Source organism: Elephas maximus, chromosome 7 (genome assembly GCF_024166365.1).
Source record: "Elephas maximus indicus isolate mEleMax1 chromosome 7, mEleMax1 primary haplotype, whole genome shotgun sequence".
NCBI lineage: Eukaryota > Metazoa > Chordata > Mammalia > Proboscidea > Elephantidae > Elephas > Elephas maximus.
In genome coordinates, this window is record NC_064825.1 from 7,626,050 (window position 1) to 7,653,660 (window position 27,611).

The 27,611-nt window shown below is 45.6% G+C and overlaps 1 protein-coding gene and 1 long non-coding RNA gene across 4 annotated transcripts; one reads left to right on the forward strand and one right to left on the reverse strand.

The window, feature by feature from the left end:
* Positions 1 to 27,611, forward strand: POU2AF1 (POU class 2 homeobox associating factor 1). Of its 3 annotated transcripts, XM_049889324.1 has the most exons (6): positions 4 to 139; positions 1,155 to 1,459; positions 22,409 to 22,539; positions 23,046 to 23,088; positions 23,174 to 23,439; positions 26,545 to 27,611. In XM_049889324.1, exons 2-6 carry the CDS (start codon positions 1,444 to 1,446, stop codon positions 26,857 to 26,859), a joined length of 771 nt encoding a protein of 256 aa, XP_049745281.1. In that variant the 5' UTR covers positions 4 to 139; positions 1,155 to 1,443; the 3' UTR covers positions 26,860 to 27,611. The 3 variants fall into 3 exon arrangements, with proteins under 3 accessions (XP_049745280.1, XP_049745281.1, XP_049745282.1); XM_049889323.1 differs by lacking the exon at positions 1,155 to 1,459 and having other exon boundaries at positions 1 to 139; XM_049889325.1 differs by lacking the exon at positions 4 to 139 and having other exon boundaries at positions 169 to 1,459.
* LOC126078680 (uncharacterized) lies at positions 20,234 to 21,410 on the reverse strand. The gene is made up of 3 exons (XR_007518131.1): positions 21,079 to 21,410; positions 20,719 to 20,838; positions 20,234 to 20,538 (listed from the first exon to the last, which is right to left on the reverse strand). It is a non-coding gene; the product is annotated as an uncharacterized LOC126078680 (long non-coding RNA).

Genomic DNA, 27,611 nt, shown 5'->3' on the forward strand with positions numbered 1-27,611 from the left:
ATGAACAGACAAATGCTCTGGGAGTCGAGAAAAGACAGACTAGTTTTCTCTGAGCTACAAGATTTGGTGGATCAGGAATTTTTTCACCAAAAAGGGGGCATTTGAGCTGGATCTGGAAAAATGAAGAGAAGATGTTCAGGTGAGGAGGTGTGGAAGAGGAATCCAGCAAGAGAAGACAGCAAGATCAAAGGCAGGGAAGTGCATGGATGTTGGGGGATGCTTGGACATTGGGGATGAGTGGGAGATGAGTCTGGGAAGGTAGGCAAGGGCTAGACCATGAAGGACTTATGTGTCTCCAGCTCTGTGGCTGAAGGGGAGAAATTAAAGGCTTTTTCAGTAGGGAATGGAGCGAGCAGACCTAGTTGTACAAGATCGCTCTGAGGCAGTTTGGAGGGCCAAGCAGTAAGGCCTCAGACCTGCCTTACGTGGTCTTGACCCCAAACTGATTGTGTCACCCCGGTCCATACATGTAGACTTTGGATACACAGTGACAAAAGATTTTTACCTGGGAAGGAGTCTTGTGGCCTAACACCCCATATGCTACCAGGTGGTGGACATACTACTTTTCTTTTGAGAAGTTTCAAGTTAATCGGGGTGGGCACTCCTCATACCCCCTCTGAGTAAACAGCTCCGGTTAAAAAGCACTGAGGGAGTTGGGCTCTTTCTCTGGTGTATCAACCATCAGAATCAGTGTTCCCCATATTTAAGCGTGATCAAGGCTGGCCGTTTTAGTGGTGGCTGGTAGTAAGGGGAAGGCTATTGTGTTTCAAAATGAAATAAACAGAAAAGCAATATTAAAAGAGTGAGGAGGTTGTTTACTGAGGCTTGAAGAGACTACAGGTGCTTCCTTCTGTGTTCAGAAGCAGTGACCCCTGGGAATTGCATTTCCCGTTGAGCAGGAGCCCATGGTGGGCTGAGCCCTGCTAATACCCTGGTGGTATGAAACCCTGAACAAGCACCACAGAAAACCCAGTGGTTTCCAGGGGGTCTTTTGAGCTTGTCTTGGTGTGAGCAGGTACAAGATGGGACACACATACTCACACAGTTTACCCTCATGCACACTGCCACATACATACACACGCACACAAGTATCACACCACGCTCTGTGGCCACATCCAAATGGCCACAGGCTTCTATGCCATGTCGTTGTTCAGACCCAGATGGCCGGCTCCGAATATGAAGTGGTCTGTAGCCAGCAGGCTCTGAGGGCGCTCACAGTGGGGTGACGGGCAGTGTCGCTGAAGAGCAAGAGCACCCGTGCCTGCGGTGGGAGGATGTGATGACGCTGTGCCCCCACACAGCGGGAACTTGGGCTTTTAAAAAGCCGAGGAAACATCCTCTGAGCAAGCAGTGGCTACACTGGAGGAAAGCACACCCAGGTCTCACATTAAAGAAGCCAAGCTGTCTGCTTCAAAGAGAAAAGGCAACATCCTGTCACAGACCATGCTCTGGCAAAAACGTAAGTGGTGTGGCCGTGGCTGCTCAGAGCCAAGTGATCATGGGTGAGGGCAGGGAGTTTATCTGTCGGCTTGTAATCCAAGAGATGGTGGTGGCGACGGGGGCAATGAGGGTTGTGGGTTCCAATGCAAAGGGGCAGGAAAGGTGAGGCGGGTGAGAGGGAGCCTGTGGAGAAACCAACCTGTCAGGGGTGATGCTTATTTTCCAGGCTGGGGGTGGGGAACGAACTAGTGTTCCAAGGTGGGACAGCTCATTGCATCTCTGCTTGTGTGTGAATCACTGTGGTGAAGAAAGGGCAGTGTATGATTCACAAAACAAAAGCCAACTGTGATATTGGGTTGGGGCTGGGAGGGGAAAGCCATTCAGCTCTTTACACAAGTGGCTTTATTTTTCTTAAGTAGCTACACTGCAGCCTGTTGTTTCATTCTGTGGGCCTGTTTCCAGTGGAGTTACTTAGCTTTTCTGACAAATGCATGAGATGTTTCTGTGACTACGTGGAGACAAAGTGGAAACTTGGTTTTGTGAAGCACATCTTCACTTGTTTCACCATCTTGTCTCTTGTCCTGCTTGTTCCCATTCTATGGCAAGGGTTGTTTGTCCCAGTGCAATGGGACAGTGAGTTTATCTATGACCTTGATTCTTATCCCTGGAGTTGGATGGGACAACTGTGAACTTTATTTTCCATTATGTGGGACCAAACAGAGATTTATCAAGACCTGTGTTATTAAGAATTGAAACCATGCAGAGAATATCTATAACATTGCTTTCCTGTGATTACAGTCAATTCAATGGCCTCATGAGAGTGAATCTTAGTAGGGCTCAGTTCTGTACTTCCTCAGTAGAGAAATAATACCAAAACTTTGCATTACCTTCCTTTTAAATGTACTTAGTTCTTTAAAATTCCTTTTAATTCATGCACACCCTACCTCAAGCAAATGTAATATAAGAGAATTAGATAAATTAAAAAGTGTTTATTTAGCTTTTTTAAAAAAGATGTTCCATTGGATTTCTTTAAGTTCTGCAAAGATAACTTCATTGATTAAAGCGTGATTATAGTCACTTTATCATCAAGTCATTGTTTCCTTTATTTCTTGTGTAAATTCTCTGAAATTGAGCTTGTGTAATATGGAGGTGTGATTTCAAAATTTCTCAGATTGTGGAGTCTCATCAGTATTGGATATTGGCAAGATGCAATTTAAAAAAATAAAAAGAAATTAACTTTAATTTGATTAATTATGAAATCCTTGCAGGTAATTAGAAATATTGTTGTTTATATGTGGTGTTACACACAGAAAGAAGGATGGGGCAAGACCCTACCTAATCTGCCAAGGGTACTGGCACCAACCCAGGGTTGTGCTATGTGGAGGAGGGCCAGACCAGCTGCTGTAGAATTGACCCTGGCTCACAGCAACACCATGTGCATCAGAGTAGAAGTGTGCTCCACAGGGTTTTCAATGGCTGATTTTTTGAAAGTAGATTGCCAAGCCTTTCTTCTGAGGCACCTTGGGGTAAATCCTATCCTCCTGCCTTTCAGTTAGCAGTCAAGTGCATTAACTCTTTGTACCACCCGGGGACTCCAGTGGAGCAGGGCGGGCAGCATTCATGTCTTTGGTTTCCTGGAGCAGTCGAGCATCCCTGTGTGCTTAGACTTAGCGCTGGATCGTTTGGGTTTTCTGTGAACACTTGGAGGGAGTCCTGCTTAAGCTAAGGAGCTGAGCAACCTTAGCAAGCACTTGCCCTTCTTTAAATTCTTCTTGTTGTTGTTAGTTGCCGTCAAGTCAATTCTGATTCACAGAGACCCCATGTGTGCAGAATAGAAAGGCTCCATAGCGTTTCAAGGCTGTGATCTTTCAGAAGCAGATTGCCCGGCCTGTCTCCTGTGGCACTGCTGGGTGGGTTCAAACTGCCAACCTTTTGGCTAGTAGTCACCCAGGGCCACATTTTGAATTCTTAGTTTTTTTATATGTAAAATAGGAGTAAAGTAATACTTATTCTGTACAATTACCTTTAGTAGGCTAAAGTGCCATAGAAATGGTGTTGAGTGTTCTGGTTCTGATTTCAGTACATGTGAGATTTGGGCTGCTTCCCTGTGTTCCTAAACTGCCATATTCTATTAGTGGTCCACTATACTTTTTTCCTTTAACTCCTAAGAGATTAACAGAGTTTTTTTTTTAAGTTAACTTTATGAAAGTATAATTTATGTATAATAAAGCATTTCTTTTAAGTATATGGTTTGATAGGCTTTGACAAATACAAACATCCCTGTAGCCACCATCACAGTCAAGATATAAAACATTTCTATCACACCAAAAAGTTCCATTGTGGCCTTTCCCAATAACCCCAATCCCCACACCTGGCCCCAGTTAACCACTAACTACTTTTTGTCACTGTATATTGTTTTTTTCTGTTCTGGAGTTTCTTCGATCTTTTTTTTTTTTTTTTAATTTATTGTGGTAAATGTATACTTAACAAAATATTTGACATTTCAACAATCTTCACATGTATGTTTCAGTGACATTAATTATATTCATCATGTCATTCAACCATCACCCTTTACCTGTTCCTAAATTAGACCATCACCCCTAACAGAAGCTCAGTGTCCCCTAAAGGGAGATGCTTCCTGCTTACACCAGGAGGGCAGTCAGATACAGCCAAACTCCCTCAACCAGAGAGACCACAATTGTAAGCTCATCAACGGAACAACTGGGGTCAACATTTCTACACTTTCAGATGAACACAAATCAGATTTCTCTATAATTGTCTTTTGGAGTCTAAAAGGAGATTAGGAAAAGCCCTGAGGCACGGGACCCATTCCCCTTACCTTGGACACAAGTATGTCACCGAGGGCACCTGAGTGACTAAACCCTGTGGGAAAACCAGTTAGAACAGGGCAGCATCGTCAGCCTACTTAGAATCACCCGATGTAAGGGCAGGGTTTGAAATTAGACACCAAGAGTGCTGAAAAAGCACTTTCTTTTTTCAGAAAACACCCTCGAGGCATGAGCAGAAATGACTGTACTCTGGGGTTCTGGAAAGGGTTAAGTAAACATCCATTTTGTAAATCTGTTGCCTCCTCCCAATCTGGCCCATGACCCCCATTTGTGGAGCAAATGTGAACATGGCTTTGGTTAAGATCAGAGATGACTGTGACAAAGCTCAGAAGTGAACAGAAGTGGAAATCTTCAAGCCTCAACGGTGGATGCATGCAAGACTTGCTTGACTGACCAATTGGATAAAGGAGTCACTCCACCTGCAGACTCCCCTGCCTTGGTTCTGCCCTTGGTCTTGCAGGTCCTTTATAGACGTGACAAGCTAGCATCCACCCCCAAAGAGGAAGCCCTTATGAAGGCCAACTAGTAGCAGTGCCGTACAAACAGCTTGAGCATTGGAGTGTGATAGGTATCGGTTTGAAAGCTGGCTCTGCAATTTAATCATTTAACCTTCTCATATTCGTCAAAGTCTGGAAAATGGATTTTAATGCCTACCACACAAAGTTTTTGTCAGAACTTGAGAATGTAAGTAAAGCATGATCAAGTTTTCTAATGATAGTGGTGGTGAGCACCTTCCCTCCCGTGGCATCTCCTGTGGACTCATCTTGAGTGATCAGGATTATGCCGAGTTCCCTCCTATGTATCCATTTCCATGCTTTCATTATACTCGTTAAAAGGCACAGTCAAAATATTCTTGGGTGACAGAATCTTGCAAATAGTTTTCTAAGGATCTGCAAACTACAGTCTGGGGGCCAAATCCGACCAAGTGCTTGTTTTTGTAAATGAAGTTTTATTGGAACACACTCATCTATCATTTACATATTGTCTACGGCTGCTTTCACTACAACAGCAGAGTTAAGTAGATGCAACAGAGACTGAATGGCCAGCAAAACCTAAAGCAAGTTTTATTGGAACAAACTACCTCTATCATTTACATATTATCTGTGGCCGCTTTCATTACAACAGCAAAGTCGAATAGATGCAACAGACTGAATGACTGGCAAAACCTGAAATATTTACTATCTGTCCCTTTACCGTTTGCCAACCTCTGGTCTAAAATGATTTGAGTATTATTCTAGGCATTTGGATCCCTTGCGGGTCAGCGGTTAAGAGCTCGGCTGTTAACCAAAAGTTGGCAGTTTGAATTCACCAGCCACTCCGTGGAAACCCTATGGGACAGTTCTACTCTTTCCTATAGGCCCGCTATGAGTCAGAAGAGACTTGATGGAAATAGGTTTGGTTTGGTTTTTGGTGTATCTTGAGGTTGTACAATAACAACTCCAGTGGTTGATAAAGCTTGCATAAATAAATAAAATACAGATAACATTTAAAAAATAAAAAAAATTAAAAATTAAAAATCAACTAAGTGATTTGCACAATGCCCAAAACTGATTCGATTGACTTCTTCCTTATAAGTGATGAAACTGTAGAGTAAACTCCACACCACTTGTTAGGAAGTGAATAAATTAAAAAATCGCTTTTTATTGTTGTTGTTTGTATTAGGTAGGGAAAGATCTGCATGATAACCAAAGGCAGGCTTGCCTGATCTTCTTTGAATTGGCTGCTTGTCTTGGTGTCCCCTTACACTTGGCCTTGGTGTGTCCTTGCTGTTGTGCCCAGTGAGGCATCTTAGGAACAGAAGATAGTTATTATCAAGTTTTTATGGCATGGATATGCCTTCATTTTCAGATAACTAACAGAGGTTTACCTGACAGACAAATCAGAGTCTCAAATTCCGATCAGCACAAAGCTCTGCTCTTAGGATTTAGTCTAGGGGTCCTCCACTAAATAGCCAATTTTTTTTTTACTTTAGGGCAGTAAAGCTACATTTAAAAAAAAAAAAAAAATTTTTTTTTTTTTTTTTTACATTTAGATAAGGAAAAACATGTAATATATGCATAATTTTTGGAACCCCATCCCTTGTATAAAGTCAGGCACACTTTATAATAAGAAATAATTTAGGTCTATGGGCTACCTTTTATATTTTGCTTCTGTGTTACAACCTTTGCATATTTAATGAACCTAGTATGCACATTTACTTCTTACCAAGTTTATCCATTGAGTTTGTGGCTTTTGTTGATAAGGACAAATGAGATACAAAAAAGAGACACAACTGAACATGCACAGAAGCAACTGAAAGGTCATACATGCCTATTGTTGTTTCCGACTCATAGCAACCCTATATGACAAAATAGAACTGCCCCATTGGGTTTCCTAGGCTGTAATCTTTACAGGAGCAGATCGTCAGGTCTTTTCTCCTTCAAAGCTGTTTCAGTTAGCAGCTGAGCGCTTAACCATTGCACCACCAGGACTCCTCATATATGCCTACCAAGCATTAAAAAACAAACAAAACAAAAACAAAAACCAGTTGCCACCGAGTCAATTCCAACTCGTGGCAACCCCATGTGTTTATACTGGAGTTTCATTGGTAAAAGAACAAATGGTTCTCAAGGTAGTTCTATAATTCCTTCTCCCTGTGTATTTACTAAAGAAAAATGCCAACTTTGTTCCCCTTCACATCCAATAAGTTACTGAGTCAGAAGTTCTGAAAGCTCTCTTCCAATTAAGTCTGCAAATTTATGTACTGTTGTGTGGTACAAGAAAGAATCAGGGTTGTCTCTACTTGTTAGCTAAGTGTCTGGATATTTGACTTGCTAAACAATCCTACAAAGTTTTACTTTTAACATCCCCATCACGAATTAAATGTATCAGGTTTAGTATTGTTTTCCTCTTTGACTTCTTTCTAAAACAGTTTGTTTTCCCCCTAAATGAAGGTGTCCACCAGTTTCTCACTTTGAGCCCACCAAACCAAAGTTGTCTAATTGATTATGATCATTAACATAATTTTCACCTTTATTAAATACTCAGCAACACCAGTTATCTTTCTTCTGTAGAGCAACTGCCCTGACAAGAATGGGTCTGTATGGGACTGGGAGGCCATCTCCCAAAACCTCTTGTCCTGGTTTTGTGATGCTGTGGACAAAACATTGTTCTTGCCAACGGGAGACATGGACTCTACTTTTCATTCTACAGCTGATTAGCTATGGGACCTTAGGCAAGTCACCTAATCATGATGGATCTCAAATGTTCTACCTATAAAATGGAACTTAATTTTCCCGGCTAAGTGCAAGAAGACTAAATTTTACTGAGATTCTTTTCCAGCTCTAACTTCTCATGAGTGTTGTCAAAACTTGCGGTTTTCTACCATGAGTCCTAATTTAACAGAAGGCGTTCCGGCATTTGCTTAGAGGAATGCTTTTCAACCATGCCTATGTCCTGGAATGCTTTGGGGATTTTAAGAAATAATGATGCCTGGGTTCCAACCTAGAGATTCTGATTTAACTGCCCTGGGAATTGGGAATATCAAACGCTTCCCAGGTGATTCTAACATACAGTCGAGGTTGGGAATTACTGGCTTGGAGGTTGAAATTGGTGACAACTAATAGACCTTTGGGGAGTCCCCTGGTGTCTTAAATGGCTAAGCACTTAGCTACTAACTGAGAGGTTAGCAGTTTGAATCTACCCAGAGATACCTCGGAAGAACAGGCCTGGTGATCTACCTCTGAAACATCATAGAAAGGTTACTGAAAACCCTAGGGAGCACGGTTTCACTCTGATGCACATGGGGTTGCCATGAGTTGGAATCAACTCAACGGCAACTGATTTAATGTAGCTTTTTATTTTTTGGCTATTATACTATTATGAGAAGGACATGCTCAACCCTTTCCATAGTGACAAATAATAGCTGTGGGGTGTTGGGTATTTATTTTGTGCCATGTTCTACTCTGTCCTATAGGGTCGCAATGAGTCGGAATCGACTCGACGGCACTGGGTTGGTGGTTTAGTGTGCTAAATGTTTTGTTGATCAGTTTGGATTATGTTTGATTGCTAGTGAAGAGACCTGAAGTAACAGAGGTTTAAATAAGACAGTGACGTGTTTTCTCTTACATAAAGGAAAAGTATACTGTGCAGAATCCCTGGGTGGTGCAAATAGTTAAGTACTGGACTACTAACTGAAAGATAGTGATTCAAACCTACCCAGAGGTGCCTCAGAAGTAAGGCTTGGTTATTGTTTCAGAAAAGTCAAAGCCTTGAAAACCCTATGGAGCTGTTCTACTCTGCACACATGGGGTCGACATGAGTTGGAATCTACTCAACAGCAACCAAAAACAACAGGCTCTGTAGGACCCTGTGGAGCCTCCATATTGCCAACAATGTCCCAGGCTCCTTCTGTCTTTCTGGTCTGCTATCCTTGGCACGTGGCTTTTGCCCTCAAGGTTGTTTCATGGTTGCGAATAGGCTACTGCTGTTCCAGAATCACGCCCATGTTTCAGACAAGGAAGAAGGAGAAAGGGAAAAGCAAAAAGATCATGCTTCCCTCTGGAGGTGTCCTTCTTCCTAACGTACAACTTCTGTGACCATTAATGACTCTTCCTATCTGCAAGGGAGAATAGCTTAATGTTTAGAGATTAATAGAGATTGTTAGTAAGGAAGGAAACAGTGGATGTTGAGTGTGGCACCATCAATCTTTGCCACGCTTTGAATGTATTATCTCATTTAATCCTCATAAAAACTTCATGAGGTAGGTTCTGTGGTAAGCCTGGTTTCAGAGATGAGGAAACCAAAATTTAAAGATGAGGTTAGTAACTTATCCATTTGGCTAAGTCCTCTGAGCCAGATTCCAGGTATTGGCTTGTTAGGGTGTCATGTCTCCCTGCCATGGTGACCTATCTCACTCACAGGGCTCAGGAGGATGGTAAAAGCACAGGCCTTTCATGTTTAAATCAAGGATCAATGGCAAAATGCAGTGCACCAGCTGGCAGATGGCTGTTCATACCTCGAAAACACATTTTTGATGCGTGTAACTTAGGTCTCAGCTTGCTTATTGAAGAAAACAAATTCTTTGCTTTGCTGGGGCACTGCCTCCACTGGACCCTTTGCAGACATTTTAGTCTCAACCAAGGGCTCTAAGGGGAGGGCAGGAGGGACTAGAATCTACCCAGAATGACCCACTTCATCTGTACTCTGGGCAGTGCTAATGGAGGGGCTTGTGTGGCAACCTGTGCTGGGAGCAGGGCTCGATCTCCTCAGCACTTCCTCCATTCTGAACTTCCTAGATGTTGGAAGAGTCAGGCTGTCCTTTCACATCTGAGTGTGTGCACTTGGGATGTGGAAAGCAAGGTATAGGCAGTAGAGTTTTATTTCCAGTTAGACAGTGACATCTCTGTTCTTTCTTTGCCTCTAGTGGGTTAAAGCTTAGCCTCTAGGGCAGACAGATCTGAGTTTGAATCCTAGATTTATTTGTGTGATGGAGTCCTTGGGTGGACTCAGCTGCTAACCAGAAGATGAAGGTTTGAGTCCACCCAGAAGTGCCTCAAATAACGGCCTGGTGATCTACTGAAAAATTAAAAAAATTAGTCACTGAAAATTCTAAAGAGCCCAGTTCTCCTCTGACACACGTGGTTGCCATGAGTCAGGGCTGCCTCAACGGCAGCTGGGTTTTATTTGTGTGATGCTGGCAAGTCACTTTATCTCACTCTGCTGCCATTACCTTATGTCTACAAGGAGGATGTGTTCTTACTTCATAGGGCTCTGGTGGGTGTTTACTACCATTCTTGGCATTAAATAAACGCTCAATAGTATTAGTTACTATTATTATTTTCCTATTCTTTCTCACTTTAGCTCTGAGGACAGAGATACAGAGATATGCAGGCTAATTCTATATTGCAGTGTGCATGGCTTCTGAGACCTGCGTTTCTCATGAAATGTCAGGACACAAATTTCCAGTCTTGCAACTCATGGTGGGGCTAAGGCTGATGGTTACCCTGGCCTTTCTGTGGCCAAACTTGGAACTTGGGCCATGATTTCCTTACCAACCTTGTAATGTAGGATGGCAGCAAGACCTGTACTGTGGCACATTGGTGTTTGTTTTGTTTAATACATGAGATTGGACTGTTTATGATCTAGCTGGAAAGAGATTGACACTTGACATACGCAAGAAATAGCGCCAAAGATACCGAAAACTGAAACAGCAATGTGCTGCCTTCTTTTTTTAGTAGTGGTTTCATTACCACCACGTTCTGGGAAGAGCCAGTAGCCAAAGACTAATAAACTAGAGCTGCCCTCAGACCAGGTGTGGGGACCAAAAAGGATCTGACCACCTTTAAGAAAAGCTGAATTATGCTTTAATCATCTAGAACCATAAATTGAATTAAAAGAGAGGAAGTATACAAAGATTACTATAACTTCCCAGGATTGAGAAATGCTGGGGAGTTAGAAAAGAAAGGAGAGAGGCAAGAAAATTGAAAATAGGAGCAAGCTTAATGCTGGATAAAAGCAACACCACTTCAGGAAAGGAAGTTGTAGAGGGACAATCAGCCACCCATTCATCATACCATACATGCATCCATCTAATAACTGAATTGTTTCCAGCTGGGAAAATCAACAAGTGAAACTGATTACCTTCAGCAGGAGGGAGGGAAAGACGGAATCTGGGAGGATGTCATGGAGCATATGGTATTGGATGTGGATCTTGAAGAATAAATGATAATCAGACTTACTTAGACCCTGGGGCTTGAAGATGACTCTTAGGACATAAAACAGCACTGGGAATGACATCCAAGGATATCTAGGTTGGCGTCTACAACATTTCTGTCTTGGATCCCTTTATTCAAAGCAAATTCACTCCAGAACCCCAATATAAAAAATAAAAATGAAGCAGCTCTTAGGGAATAATCAGAGCTCTGACTGCTGACCCCCTTAATGGCAGATTCCCCTGCCTTCTCTCTTTTTTTTTGGCAACTAGAGGCAACTTTACTATGCTCTAGGCTTCCATGGATCGCAGTTGGACAGCCCTGACCTGCACCAGCCCTTCAATCCTTTCACCAAGATTGCTGATAGCTGGCTACAGATCCTTGGTTTAGATCCTTCCAGGGTTAAGACCTCACTCCTAGAGGAGGGTGAGTCCTTGTAAGCATTTGCATTGGTCTCCACGAAGCTTTGAAGTCTGTGAAGGTCAGGTTTTTAGTCTCCATGGGTCTCTTATAAATAGCAACCTTCCCTTCTCCAGTGTCCTTTGCAAGGGAATCCACCCACATCATGAGGGCCATTGGCTAGTAAACCTGAGAATTATCAATAAAGGCTCATCTTGACTGGGCATTATGTCTCTCAACATGAATTCATTATCAGGACTACTTTCGCTCACACAGGCTGTACCCCAGGCCACCGCCAGCCTTGGATTTGGGCAGTTGGTCTGACTCCCAAACTGATGCTGAGGTCTGAAAAGTCTTTCCTCCAAGGAAATGGTCTTTATCTGAGGGTCTCAGGAAAAGTATTTCTTTCATAAGACTCTTTTTAGTCTTGGGTATCTAAAACTAGCTATTGCTTAAATCAAGGAATGAGCAATTGGATTTCCTTTCCTCCAACTGCCTGACCACAGGTTTTTCCTGTCCTAGATCAGGTTGGCAATTCTAGATTCTGGCTATGGGCCTTGATCTAACAGAGAAAGATATACCTGACTAGTCTGCTCCATCCCTTCACTGCAGTCCTACCTTGCTGTGAAATTTGGGTGGGTACCTGGAATGGGAGGAGTCTCTCTGTTCATTTCCTGAACAAAAACAGTATAACACAGGTGATAAGCAATGAAACTGTTGGTCTTATGCTCTCAGTTTAGGCCCTTTCTCCCCTTCTTTTGATGCATGCTGCGCTCAATAAAGGTGAGAATTTGGCCCTCAGACTATGCCCAATATGTCAGCACAGAGTCTACCTTTCTGTGATAGGTGATAAGACTCCCCTCCCTGACCACTGCCATGTTTTCATCCCGTCTGTGAGATGGACTCTCAAGTTTCTAGCCCCAGTACTATAGCCTCAGCCATGGCTGTGTCCCTGTCCTATTGGAGATACATAGAGGGTATGTGAGGGGCTGCAACCAAGGTCAGGACAAGGGCATGCTACCTTATTCTGTCTGCCCCCTAATTACTGCCACTCAAAAATCCCCAAGGTGCTCCTTCCTGGACTCCTTCTTTAAAACTGAAATCTTCCCCAAACCTGATCTTCTGCTGGCTTCTGAAAAAATTTCTTCTGCTTAGCTCATGGTATCTTCACAAAAGGCCAATGACAGGGTTTCTGTGTCTCCTGCCTAGGCTCATCCTGTCTGCAAGTCAGGTCTTTGGCCAGTCTCTGCAGCATCATTGACTCCTAATCAGGGCTGTCCTACTGTTTGGGCATGCCAGGTCCAGGTATCTGAGGGATGACATCCTGGTGCAGGATGAGAAAGGTTGAAGCTGTGCTTGCAGGCTCCGGGTGTGTGGAGAGCAGAGACATTCAGTATCATGGTGTGGTAGAATGAGGGCAAGTTAGTGTCACTGTACTTGAACTTTGCTGATGAGAGATGGATCATGAATTGTTGGCTGAGTCAGAAGAGAAATAGCCATCTGTTGAGCACCTATTATGTGCCAGGTGTTCAACTGTGTTATCCCATACAATCTCCATGATAACCTTGTGATAGGGATATTACTATTCTCATTTCGAAGATGCAGAAACTGAGGCATGCACAGGTTAAATGACTTGCCAAGGGTCACACAGGTGATAAGCAATGTAGCAGGTTTTCCAAACTAGGTCTGCCTGGCTCCCAAACTATACCACAGAGCTTCTCGATACTAAATATTTTAGAGGTACATTAGTACTTCTCGCCCTCTCAATTTAAATAGCTCCACCCTTAGACGGAGGTGGGTCCTGACTTAATTGAGGGTAGCTTTAGCATGGCTCAAAAACCCCTGCAAACTTGAAGCTCAGGAAGCTAGACTTGTGACTCAGTATAGAACCTCAGAAGATTTCCATCTTCGAATCTGAGTTCCTGAGTCCTGGTGGGCTAATCAGCCAAGATAGGATAAGGCCAGCTGGTGAAATGTCCTTGGGGTTCACCCAGGGTCCCCAGGCTATGAGATGACACAGTGTGAGTATCTTGGGCATAGGTTTAGGGCATAGGCTTAGGGCATAGGCTGAGCCTCTGACCTTAGACCATTCTTCCTGCCTTAGTGGCAGAACAATCATACATCTTGCTGCTCCCCTCTTCACCCAGTCCCTATAAACTAGAGGACCCTACCTTCAAGCCTTACCAGATCAGGTAGAGGTGGAAACCAGCAAAACAAACTGGAACCGCTTCAGTAAAGAGGCAGACACAGCTATATAGCAGTTTGTAGTTTTATGTTTGCTTGTGTGACCATTTGATTAATGTCTATATACTCCATAGACTAGCCTATAGGCTCCATGATGGCAAGGACCTGGTCTACTCTGCTCAGCAAGTACTTGTCTAATGACTGCTCTGCCTGTGGTCTCCTGGTCTTGTCCCCTACCCCCGGACATGGTGGAAATGAGATGGGAGTCCTTTCTGCTCTGGTGAGCCCAGTTTCTGTAAAAGGCAGGCATATGCAGCTGGTTTCTCAGGTGGACGTGTCTGCAGTCATTTCAGTCAAAAAACACCAAAAATAAAATGGTGAGGGGAATTGTCTGGGCCTCTCGGTTCTCGTCACTCCTCATGTGAGCTGGCTTCTGGTAAACTTCTCATGGACTTCTCTCTCCTCTCTCAGCTTGGCTCGTAACTGTCCCACTTATAAGCCTTGTCCTTGGAGAAGTCACTTTCAACTCTGAGTATCACTTTCCTCATCAGAGGGGGACATAAGTTGAGAGGAGTCACTGTGTGATCAATTCCAAGATGGCCACAACTTCCTCTAAACTGGCATCACTCAACTCCTAGACCCCTCTGGTCTGGGGCTCAGTGGTTCTAAGTCAACAACCTCTGCAGTCACTCCAAAAGTTCTGTAGAAGCTTCCTCTGGCTCCTTTTTTAGGGTGGTGTCCTCCAGGTCATTTTGGTCTGCTGAGGCCTTGGGAATTCTCCTCAGTGACTGTGGCCCTCGTTTAGCCTTTCCCAGAGCACCTGTCTATGGTTATTGAGTGAGTTCTGTGGAGACTGAATGGAATATGCCTCTAAAAATGGAAATGAGCAGGGGAAATGCCATAGACTGTTCCTTTACCCTCTAGACCATACCAGACCAGATCAGTGAACAGGGGGTCAGGTACCATTTTTGAGATCTCCTGACAGCAATTTCCCAGTCTGCAGATGAAGACACCACGACTTCATTCCTTTTTGGCTGCCCCATCAGCCTTACAAACAACATTACATCGTAACTCAGCCCAGGTTCCATTTTGGTCTGTATTTTTTCTCCTCTGCCCTGAGTGTTATCCAGATTACTAGGATATAAGAGCAACAGGATTGTATTTCCTGGCTGCAAAGTCCTTTCAACTCAAGCATCAGTGAATGGACAGCCCACATTTATATGTATATGGGATCTCTTTGTTGGCCTACATTGTTTAAAAAAAAAAAAAAGCATAAATTGGGTGGGAAAGCCTTTCCACAGTGTGTCAAGTTCAACTTGGCCAAAGCCCAAGTTCTTTCTTCCTTTTGGAAAAAAATCAGCTATTGTCCCTAAATGGAAAGAACAAATTTGAAAACTTTGACTCAGAACTCCACCATAAGAAGAGTACCCACATTAATGTTTCAATTAAGGATGTGATAATCCTCTAGGTGACCTGAGCTAAAGTTTCCCAGGACTCCTCAGCTATCTTAGGCCGTGAACACAAACAAGATTCTTTATATTCAAGCGAAAAGTGTCAGCAACTTTTATGATTTTGTTTTCAATTAGCAGCTAGGGCAAGTTTGTTAGCCCGAGGCTTGAATTCCTATTGTTCAATTATTTGTTTTTGGTTTTGCTATAAATAATGAGAAAATTATTTGTATTTGTCCTTAGTGAGTCTTTTTCTTTTTTTAAATGATACTGAAGATTCAACAGCAAAAGAGAGTAATATCTACAGTGGTTTCTTGGAGCAGTTGATAGTGTGTCACAGGTCCTTCTGAACTGAAGGTTTAATCTTTCAAGATGGCTTTGTGTGGCTATGGCCCTGAAGTTCAACCAGTCAGTCGTAAATGGAAAGGGCTTTTTCAGTGGGCCTGACTTCAGTGGTTCCCTGATGATGGAAATTTATCCTTACCCACATAACACTTAGAGCAACTTTCTTAACTGTTGTCCAACCTGCTGCTGGACCCTGATGGCTTATGGGAAATCTGCAAGAGGACAATGGCTAGGAGAAGGGTCTTCTTCCAGAAGGGTGCCTTGGAGCCTACCCTAGGGAATGTCTGTCGGAACAGGGCTCTTTTAAAGCCACCCTGAAGGAGAAGTTATAATGACCAGTTCCTGTGTGTCTGCCCCACTCTGAGCCATTAGGAGAGACCTACCTCCTTAGCAGAAGCCTTGGTGGCACAGTGGTTAAGTGCTCAGCTGCTAACCAAAAGGTTGGTGGTTGGAACCCACCAACTGCTCTGAGGGAGAAAGATGTGGCAGTCTGCTTCTGTAAAGATTTAAAGATTACAGCCTTGGAAACCCTATGGGACATTTCTACTTTGTCCTAAAGGGTTGCTATGAGTCGGAATTGACTCAATGGCAATTGGTTTACCTCCTTAGCTGAGCAGCTTCCATGGTTTGGTGTGAATGTGGTTTGTATGGGGTCATTAAATAGACAAGTGCTGACAACTTTGCATATTTCCTCAGTGATATTTTATTATAGCTTCCTCAAGGAACTGGAGAGCCATGTTTATTTAAATCAGTAGAATCCATATGTTCCTTTAGGTTGGTGCAAAGCAAGCACAAATGCCCCAGACTCAACAAGGGCGCTGCCTGAGGTGATGGGTGACTTGTGTTTGTCATGGTCTGTGGTCTCCAGCGGAAAGACAGCTGCAGGACTCTTATTTTTGTGATGTGGAGCATGTCCCGGTGTGTGGCAGGGGGAACTGAAATGCACACTGCTTTTTATACCTTCAGATTTTTTGTCTCTCTTTTTGGAAAAGGGAAGCCGTCTTGGGGCCAAGTTCATGTGTTCTTCTGTAAATGAGTTTATTTTTATTTTTATTTATCAAATCCGATTGATGACTGACTTTCAGTGATATGGAAAGACAATATGGCTGAACTTCTCAGCCTGAAAAAGGAGATTTTTCTCATGACTGACACTCGGATGCCCACAGCAGACTTACAGGGCCCCCAGACCACAGGATTAATGGTGAGAAAGCTTCAGGCTTTGAGGATGTGGTGCCTGACACTACAATTTTATCAGGGGGTTATTAAAATTTGATCAACTCTATTTTGGGAAATTGGGCTATTATCTTCTCTGTGTGTGCATTGTTGTTTCAATCTCTTGTTTTATTTTCTTTTACTATTCTTTCATTATTATTATTTTACCAGTTTCTTTTATTTTCTTTCAAAGATTCTAGTTCAGTTCTTTTAAATTTAGCTCAGTTCAGGGATCCAGAAACCCTAAGGTGAGGCCATCATGATTTCAGACAAACATCTTTTGCTCCTCAAAATCTGTATCTGTGGACTCAGTTCTCATGCTGGTGGTGGTAGGGAGTACAGTGTTTACTATGGAATTAGAAAGGTTCGTTTTTGCCTCACACAGGATGGTGTGAAAGGCACCAACTGCAAGCTGAAATACACTTGGCTGTTAGGCTCCACTGGGAATTGTCCCGAGGCATTGGATTCTGATATTCCATGGACACTTTGCAAAGACACCAACAAAAGCACCCTCAGTCTTTCCGGTTAACTTGGAGTCCTTAGTAGCTGGTGAGGACGCGTGGGTTGGAGCTATGCACCTGCAATAGGAAGGGGTGGAGACTTAGCAGCTGCTCCCCATATGGTATGGTGTGCCAGGGCGCACCTGTTGACACTGTGGGTTCCAAGGAAGTTCAGACATCAGGGAGTGATGCCCTCTGCTCACAGCCCTCTTTGTTCATTGATTTAAAAACAACAAGGGGCAGGAAGCCATTGCTTGACAAGCTCCTGGAAGTGCCCAGCCAGCTGCTTTCCAGTGAAGTGGGCGGTATGTTCACTTCCTAGGAAGGAGTGGGATCGGAAGTCCTCTAGGCCCTTCCCCAAAGGCTTATATGCAAATCAGAGGGGAGATTAGCCATATACCTCCCTTTTATCTGGTCTGCGTGTGCATATGGATTGAATGTTTCTTGTTCCCCAACTGAATTAGGAGGCTGACCCCAATAATGCTTGGACTTCCAAATAACTCCTTCCTCCAAGCTTCCCCCATGCCTCAGGTTGCATTTTATGCCTAAAGGGTAGCTGAAAACCCAACTGGATACAAGTGTAGATTGAATGATATGACTGTGAAAAATTGGAGGTAGCTTTGGGTGACCATAAGAATGAGTGAACCCAGTGTGGGAGGGACAGGTGCCCTGTTTTCTCTGCCATGTCAGGCCACTGGGTGGTTCTGGGCATCAACCCAGAGAAGAGGAATTGGCAAATGGAACTTGTGCAGGAGTGGTGCACCCAGATGGAATGTCAGGGAGACTAAGAATACACCATTGGGAAACAGCTGAGGGAATGGAAAGTTTATTCAGACTGTACAGGGGGACCTAATAGCTGTCTTTTGATACTGGAAAAAGGGGTACTATTACTAATATAATGAAAAGATTAGCTAACACTTTTTGAGAACTTCTCTGTGCCAAGCTGTGTTTTAAGCACTTTACGTGTAATTCTCAAATTACCCTGTAAGGTGAGTGCCATTACAACCCTCATTTTATAGATGAGAAAACTGCAAAGGGATTATGGATTGTGAGTTTCCTTAGAAGGTAAAGCAAGGAAAATGGAGCTTGTTACCATGAGGCAGGTTCAGTAGGAGGAAGAGCTTTCCGGCATAGTTTTCCAAAGGAAGGTGGAGGTGAGTGGAGGGAGGGGAAGACAAATAACATACAGTGAGCATCTGTCACATATCAGACATGGCATTGGGAGCTTTCCATATATTATTTCATCCTGAAAACAGCTATGTAAAATAGGAATTATTATCCCCATTTTACAGATGAGGAAATTGAGGCCCAGACACATTAAATAAACAATCTGAGCCCTTTCCACCAGTAAGCGACAGGGCCCAGACTTGAACACAGGTAATTTTTTGGCTCTCAAGTCCATTCTCATTGTTGCTTAACACAAAGGTTCTAAGGCATACAGGTGGTCCCGGGCCCAGGCACCAGGCTGGCCCCTCTGATATATACTCCGATAAAACCCAAACTGGTTGCTGTTGAGTTGATTCCGATTCATAGCGACCCTATAGGACAGAGTATAACTGCCCCATAGGGTTTCCAAGGAGCATCTGGTGGATTCGAACTGCTGACCTTTTGGTTAGCAGCTGAGCTCTTAACCACTGCGCCACCAAGACTCTGTATACTCCCATAGCAGCCTGATTTTCACAGATGGTAACAATCATCCCAAATGTAATTGCTTTTCTTTCTCCCTCAACTGCAAAATCCATGCGGGCAGTGGCCACGTTTGTTCAGTGCTGTGTTCTTAACGTCTAGGAATATTTGGAAGAATGAATGCATACCAGCAGAGATCCCTCCTTATAATACCCCCATTGCTGTTGAGTCGATTCTGGCTCATAGTGACCCTCTAGGACAGAGTAGAACTCCCCCATAGAGTTTCCAAGGAGCACCTGGTGGATTCAAATTGCCAACCTTTTGGTTAGCAGCCTTAGCTCTTAACCCCTATGCCACCAGGGATTCCTCTTGTAATAGGAGATGTTAAAAAGAGGATAGTTAATCTCCTGTTGGAATGTTACAGGGAGATTGTCGTATTGGACCAGGGATGGATTATTAGTAGTTTGAATCCAGCAGATCTTCAGAATCATCTGAGAAATTTTTATAAATATAGATTCCTAGGCCCACAACAGACTCCCAAAGTCAGCTTCTCCAAGCGGAAGGCCTGAGAATCTGTATTTTGCATTGTCCCTTGGGTGAATCTGCCATACAGCCCGGTTGGGAAGCCCCAGCCTGATGAATAAGTCTGAAGTCTGGCCTGTGGTGCTGGGGTTCTCTGACTCCACATTGTCCGTTCCTGGGCCCTTGGACAATACTCCACATATGCCCAAACCTCTCTGCCTGCTGGGCTTCAAGGCCAGGCCCCATGTGTGTGCCTGGAGCACAGAGGGAGGCCTGGGGCAGGCAGACATGGGGCCTTATCAGCTGGATATTTACTGAGCAAAGTTCAGCCAGGGCAGTGCTTCGGATCCGGGATTAACAGGTACCCAAGCTTCCGGGCCTTTGATTCTGAGCCCAGGTCCTGGGGGCCCTTATCGGTGGATGATAACGGACTGCCCATGTTAAGTTCTGAGGGCCAGTGCTCCTTGCCACTCCTGGCAGAGCAGGCCTGCCTCCAAAGCCCCAGGGTCCATAGGCCATGGGCTGTCAGGGTGGGCAGATGCTTTTGGCTTGCTCTCCCTGGCCAAGAAGGGTCCTATGTTCCGGGTCGTATTTGAGTCTGTGTTCTGGTTTCCTGTCTTTGACTAAAAAAGGCAGAAGGAACCTTCTTTCAGTAACAAGGCTGAACACTTCCTGGTCCCAGGACACATGAGTCACCACTGGGCATTCGTCGTATGTCCTGGGAACCACAGAGCACCTGGTACCACCCACTTCGGCCAGTCTAAAGGTTCAGAAAAGATGGAGGGAAGAGGAACGGCTGGCATGTTTTAATAATAAGCTGCTCAATTAATCAGCAAATAACTTACTGGGCTTATTAGGGACGTGCCACTTGGGAAGATAGAAATAAGATGCAATATATCATGTTGAGAAGTTTATAGTCTAGTTGGAAGCCAAAGAGGTTTACACCAAAAAGGACAACTAACTGTTACATGGTGTCCCTGGATGGCATAAATGGTTAATGATCTCTGCCGCTAGCTGAAACCTTGGTGGTTCGAGTCCAGCCAGAGGTGCCTCCAGAGAAAGGCCTGGTGATCTACTTCAGAAAAATCAGCCACTGAAAATCCTATGTAGCGTAGCTCTACTCTGACATACATGATGACACCTGGACGGAGAGTGGACTTGACGGTGTAGCGTAGCTCTACTCTGACATACATGATGACCCCTGGACGGAGAGTGGATTTGACGGTGTAGTGTAGCTCTACTCTGACATACATGATGATCCCTGGACGGAGAGTGGACTTGACGGTGTAGCGTAGCTCTACTCTGACATACATGATGACACCTGGGCGGGGAGTGGACTTGACGGTGTAGCGTAGCTCTACTCTGACATACATGATGACACCTGGGCAGAGAGTGGACTTGACGGTGTAGCGTAGCTCTACTCTGACATACATGATGACCCCAGGATGGGGAGTGGACTTGACGGTGTAGCATAGCTCTACTCTGACATACATGATGACACCTGGGTGGGGAGTGGACTTGACAGTGTAGCGTAGCTCTACTCTGACATACATGATGACACCTGGGCAGAGAGTGGACTTGACGGTGTAGCGTAGCTCTACTCTGACATACATGATGACCCCTGGATGGGGAGTGGACTTGACGGTGTAGCGTAGCTCTACTCTGACATACATGATGACCCCTGGACGGAGAGTGGATTTGACGGTGTAGTGTAGCTCTACTCTGACATACATGATGACCCCTGGATGGGGAGTGGACTTGACGGTGTAGTGTAGCTCTACTCTGACATACATGATGACACCTGGGCGGGGAGTGGACTTGACGGTGTAGCGTAGCTCTACTCTGACATACATGATGACACCTGGGCGGAGAGTGGACTTGACGGCAGCTGGTGATTGTCACACAGCAAACTATAATAAATGACTTAAAAAGGTATCGAATGCTTACTCTGTGCCTGATTTTTTATTTATTTATTGTGATTTAGGTGAGAGTTTACAGCTCAAGTTAATTTCTCATTCAAAAATTTATGCACATATTATTTTGTGATTTATACTAAACATATAAGTCATATTTACTATGCCAGAGACTCCTCACAGCATGCCTTTGATAAAGAAATTGCAGATAAAGAGGCACAGAGAGGTCCAGTAACTTGCCCAGAATCACATAGCTGGGTTGTGGCAGGGGCCATATCTGCAGTGTGTTCTCCGACTCAGAACCCCTGCTCCTACCACCATTCTCTTCTGCCATCTGCGATGAATGCTAAGTGGGTCTAGAAGTGTGTGAAGTCGTAGGCTGAAGTGAGTTCCTTGGACTGAGTGATCAGCCAGGAGGGTCAGGCTTGTCTTGGGTTAGGAAGAATTTAGAGGTTGAGAAAAGTGAGAGGGAATTCTGATTATAGGAAATCCCAAGTCAAGATGGGGAGGTGAGAGCATGCAAGGGATATTTGTAGAAGTATAGATAGACCTTTTGGCTGGGGTCAGGGTTTATGTTAATATGCAAAGGGCTTGCCCTGAGCGCTGCAAATAGTTAAGTGTTTGGCTGCTAACCAAGAGGTTGGAGGTTGAAATCCACACAGAGGTGCCTTGGAAGAAAGGCCTGGTGATCTTCTTCTGAAAAGTCCCAATGAAAGCCCTATAAGCGCAGTTTTATTCTTGACACACGTGGGGTTGCCATGAGTTGGAGTCGACTCAGCGGCAACTGGTGTGTTTGCTTTAGCGAACAAAGTAGTTAGAAAAATGGGTTGAGGTCACCTCGTGGAGGACTTTTAATTCTAGACTAAGAAGTGGTCCTTAATCCTCTGGGTGGAGAGGAGCCATAGAAGGTTTCAGGGTGAGGAAGTGAATAAAACCAAAAACCAAACCAAATCTGTTGCCATCGAGTCGATTCCGACTCACAGTGACCCTATAGGACAGAATAGGACTATCCCATGGAGTTTCCAAGGAGCGCCTAGGTGGATTTGAACCGCCAACCTTTTGGCTAGCCGCTGTAGCATTTAACCACTACGCCGCCAGGGTTTCCGGGGAGTGAATAGACTGAGGGAAATAGTTTAGGAAGTTTGACCTGCCTTCTCAAGCGGCCCCCCATGCTCAAGCACGACTTTTCAAGCAGACAGGTCCTTAAGGGGAGCAGACACTCCGGGGCAGGGGTTTCCTGAGAAGAAAGATGAGTACCGGTGACGTTGTTTTTCACAGCCCCTGCTCCTGAACAAGCCCCGGCCCCACCCCGGCCATACCAGGGCGTCCGAGTGAAGGAGCCTGTCAAGGAGCTGCTAAGGAGAAAACGTGGTCACGCCACCAGCGGGGCAGCGGTCGCACCTACTGCGGTGAGGAAGCCACTGTGGCCAGTGTGTGTGTATGTGTGTGTGTGTGTCAAAGGGGACCAAGCAAGTGTACCTCCTTGCTCCACGGGATACTCACGGGGGGCATGGAAGGCAGTAAGTTGCCACGATGATGGATGCAGGAGAACTGGTCTAGGGTAGGACAAGCAGGTGGTCCTTGAAGTGGGACAAGGGATGCCACCTGGCTGGCTTCATCCACTGAACAAAGCTCTTGCCAGAGTGAGTGAATAACTCACACTTCCAGGTGCCCTCATTGGGGGCTACCTTGGGAAAAGGAAGATGTCAGCTCCCTAAATGCACAGCCTTCTTGCTAAACGAGATTGCAAACCCCTCTAAAGTGTAGTTAGTGATGGTTGGGGTGTATGTAGGCTGGAGTGTTTTGTTCTAAAAAGGGAGATTCTCACCCTACGATTTCCTGCCCTGAGGCACTCTGGGAGGGCCTAGTGTGAGATGGCTAAGCAATGATCCTGGTCTCCTCTTCTGTCTTCTAGGTGGTGCTCCCTCATCAGCCCCTGGCGACTTACACCACAGTGGGTAAGAGCTCCCCACAGCCCTGGTCTCCTCCAGGCCCCTCATCTGGGGTGGTACCTGCAGTTCTGGAATTTCCTTTTTCCCACAGGTCCTTCCTGCCTTGACATGGAGGTCTCTGCTTCCGCAGTGACTGAGGAGGGGGCCCTGTGTGCCGGCTGGCTCTCCCAGCCTGCTCCAGCTACCCTCCAGCCTCTGGCTCCATGGACACCCTACACTGAGTATGTGTCCCATGAAGCTGTCAGCTGCCCTTACTCAGCTGATATGTACGTGCAGCCCGTGTGCCCCAGCTACACGGTTGTAGGGCCCTCCTCGGTGCTGACCTATGCCTCCCAGCCACTCATCACCAATGTCACGGTACGTCACACCGCAACAGAACGGTACCCACCCATGCTGAGGGCACCCTCTTCTAACCGGGGCTGACTCTCCTGATACTTGATCTACCTTGCTGCTGATTCTCAGGGTAGTCAGGTCATCTAAGCCTACCCCACCTTTGAGGGAGGTTGGCTCTTATTTCCACTGATCTAAAGTATCTTCCATGAAGATGGCTTATGGCATCCCTTGTCATGCCTTAAGCTCCTGGGGTTTGGGAAGGTCAGCCTCTCTATCCTAATTCTTCCCTGCTGATATTTCGTTCCAAGTGTAAAATTTTTAATGATGAGGCATCTGATGAGGTCTGCTTGGGGCTTCTTGCCAGAGTCAGCCTTTCTTTTGTATTCAGACAACCTAGGGAATGTTGTTCATTTAGCAGTGAGATTTGAATTTACCAGATGATATCCATTCTGAGCAACAGGCGACTCCCACACAACTTCTCAGAAAACTGAGAATGTTTGATGTTGATGGAGTTAGACCCAACTGTAGAGTAATTTTTTGGGTTCCACCTCTAGGGTCAGATCACCTGGGTTCAAATCCCTGCCAGTTCCCTTACTAGCTATGTGATCCTGGACTATCTACTTAGCATCTCTGAGCCTCAATGTCCTCAACTGTAAAATGGGAATATTATTAACAAGAGGGTTGTTGTCAGGATCAAATGAGATCATGCATGTGGAGGGCTTAGCACAAGTCCTGGCATACAGAAAGCACTCAGATGTTAGCTATTACGGTTGTCTCAAAGTCTGCTGGCAACATGAACCAAGGGCTGCTTTCAAGTGCCAGATAGGAAATGAAGGCTCCCCCACCGACCCCAAGAATGAAGGAAGAGAAATAGTTTGATGTGAATGGTGCTTGTTTTCACCACAGGAATCTGCCAAGTATTCAGAGGAGAAAGGCTTATGGTTACAGCTTCATCCAGCTCCCTTCCAGGGAAAAGGGAGGGGGGGGGGAAGGGGTAGGGGTGGAGCTGGGGCCACAGGGGTGGTCACAGAGCTGCCTTCGATGGTGGAGCTTGCTTTTCTTCCCTGTTTCCTTTGAGGGTCCAGTGGCATCCTGATGAAGTTGGCCCCTGCATCCCAAAACCAAATAGACAAGGCCTGCAGGAGCCTTCCCACTCCATGGCCACCCTGCTAACCAACTGCGGAGCCAGATGATAGTGGATAGGTTAATGTGACACCTCTCCCAGACAACTCATTTGCATGTCAGGGTGCCCGGCCGGTGGGGGGGTGGGGTGGGGGTGAGGGTGGAACACAGAATGGCTCCCAACCATTTCATTAGTAAAAGTTTTTTTCATTATTTACTCTTTCATCACCCCACCCCCTGCTTTGAAAGATTTTGTGTATCAAACAACCTGTATTTATTAAGAAATAATTTATTTGTTTTCCCCTTTTCTAAATTAATTCATCAAAGAAGGCTAGAGCTACCAATCAGCACTCCTGATCAGCAGGAGATAAGCCCTGTTATGGTGCTGGGTTAATGTGATTCTATCCCTGAGCAAAGAAACCTTCAGTTTAGTTGACCTGTATGGGTTTTTGATTAGACAAGCTAGAGTTTTCATTTGGATTTTTGAAATACTGGAAACAATAAGATTTTCCCAGATTCTCTCTGATTTCAAGGACTCTGGGGTAGAGACCACTGGGTGAAGTCAATGGATGTGGCAGGTGGAATGCACACAGGCCTGGAAGTCAGGAGCCTGGAGGTCTTCAAGACCCCTTTCAGCTCTACCATTCCATGGATAAACACCCTGCCATCTACGATGTGGACCAATCACATGGGTGTCACCTGGGATCTTATTAGACACGCAGAATTGCAGGCCCCACCCAAGATATCTGTTACCAGAATCTGCACTGTAACGTGATCCGCAGGAGATATAAATAAGCTCTGCCCTAAAGGACTCTAGTCCCTGGGTGGTGCCAACACTTAAGCACTTGGCTGCCCACTGAAAGGTTGGAGGTTGAGTTGAGTCCACACAGATACCTCAGAAGAAATGCCTGGTGATCTACTTTCAAAAAACCGGCCACTGAAAACCCTATGGAACACAGGTCTACTCGGAAACACATGGAGTCACCATGAGCCTGAGTTGACTAGTTTGGTTTTTAAATGACTCATAGTTTACTCTCAAGACTCAATGGCGACAGAGATTTGACAGGAGAGTTGTTGCAGCAGGGGAATTTTGGCTTCTCTCACGTCATTCCATGCAGACAGCTTTCTCTCCCACCTACTTTTCTTGGGAAGAGTAGTTAAGGACGCAGGTGCTGTGTCTGCCCAGGGTTGATCTGAGATGGTGAGAACAGTTGCTGTGCAACTGAGAAGAACTGTTCCTAGAGTCTTGGCTCCCAGAGGCCCCTAGGATGGCCATGGGAACCCAGCTCAGAGACAGAGGAATGCGAGCCCAGGGAAGACACCAGGCAGCAGTAGGGAAGGCCAGGTTTGCCCACGATGCAGTGCTCCCCAGCCTCAGTCCAGGTCTGGTGGGGCCTCCTCTGCCCAGGTCACCACCAGAGGGGGCAGGAGGCGAGTGGAGCTGTGTTGGCCCATGAGAAGTGGGTGCTCAGGATGCCAAAGCTGCTGTGTGGAGTCAGGATTGTTCTTGTGTCTGGGTGGGACTAGGGCCACCTTTGTGATACAGCTGCTATGCTTGGTGACAGGCTAGTTGTTTAACATGCTGAATTTTCATTGATTTTAAGATGCACTCTTTTCCCCCCATATCTTAATATCTCTGAAATGGGGCTCTATTTTATACATGTATCAATGAAATATGGACAATCATCCCTAAATTCTCTCAGCCCTATGACTTCAGTCCTACTTGTATCCTATTTTACAAATGAGAAAACTGAGGCTTCAGAGTGGGGAAGTAGCATGGGCAAGGACACAGAGCTAGTAAGTAAGTCAGGAACAGAGTTGAAGTTGTCTGGCTTCTCCCTTTGCGGAGATTTTGAACAGGTGCAGGTGGAGCCCCCTGGAGTAAAAGAGCAGGAAAGGGCCGAGGTGAGGGCAAAATGGAGATGGATTCCCATGAGGACAAGGATGGGCCGGTGGGTGGATGGCGCAGGGCTGCTAACCCTCGGTCCTGTGCTTTGCCTGTCGCAGACGAGAAGTGCCGCCACACCCACGGTTGGGCCCCAGCTGGACAGCCCAGAGCACCAGACACCCCTCACCTACTTCCCGTGGCCTCAGCCCCTTTCCACACTGCCCACCTCTACCCTGCAGTACCAGCCTCCAGCCCCAGCCCTGCCTGGGCCCCAGTTTGTCCAGCTCCCTTTCTCCATCCCGGAACCCGTCCTCCAGGACATGGAAGACCCCAGGAGAGCCATCAGTTCCCTGACCATCGACAAGCTGCTTTTGGAGGAAGAGGATAGCGAGGCCTACCCGCTCAACCACACTCTCTCTGTGGAAGGCTTTTAGGGCCGGCTCCCACCTGGTGTCCTGTTCCCTGAAGCTGGGATTTAAAAATGAGCCTGGGATGGAGCCTCAGAATCATATCTGTTTGGAGCAGTTGTTCCATAACTACACTTTCGAGAGAAAAATGAGAATTGCCAACTTCTTCCCTCCTTCCCTCCCACTCTCTTCCCTTCCCCATCCCTTTCTTCCTTCACTCCTTCCCTCCCTCCCTTTGTCATTCTACCCCCCATTCCCTTTCCTTCACTTCTCCTTTTCTTTCCCCTTCCCCTTTCTTCTTTCCTTTCTCCCTCCCTTCTTCCCCTTCCCTTTTTTCCTCCTCCTGCCCTTTCTTCCTCCCTCTCTCTTTCTTATTTTTTCCCATTTCTGCTCCTTTTGGGGAGAGAATTACAGGGATTGTAGAGATTGTATTTTATGCTAAGTGTTGCCAGATCTGGGACCCAGGTGCTCTCATTTCTGCCGCGGTTCAGGCCTGGGAGAAGGCCCCTTCTCTCAAGGACCTGCTGCTTCACTGGAGCAGCAGTGCCCAGCAGTACTAGTGCCAGTTACACCCTCTGTCATTTTGAGATGTACGGGGTGCCCTGCGGGAAGGCGCGCCCTGCCAGCACTCCCCAGGGAGGAAGCCAAGGGCAGACCCAATGCCAGAGACCTTGAGCTATCTGTTCCCACAGTTGCTCCTTTGTTTGTTATTCTCAGTGCTGGCCAGGTTTACAGTCTGGGCAGCTAAGTCTCAAGACCTGGGGCCTAGTAGAGTGATG

Excerpts from the sequence above, each read along its gene's own strand:
- POU2AF1 (XM_049889323.1), top strand. Across the intron at positions 22,540-23,045 it reads CAGCGGTCGCACCTACTGCG|GTGGTGCTCCCTCATCAGCC; the intron begins GTGAGGAAGCCA and ends TCTGTCTTCTAG. Across the intron at positions 23,089-23,173 it reads GGCGACTTACACCACAGTGG|GTCCTTCCTGCCTTGACATG; the intron begins GTAAGAGCTCCC and ends TTTTTCCCACAG.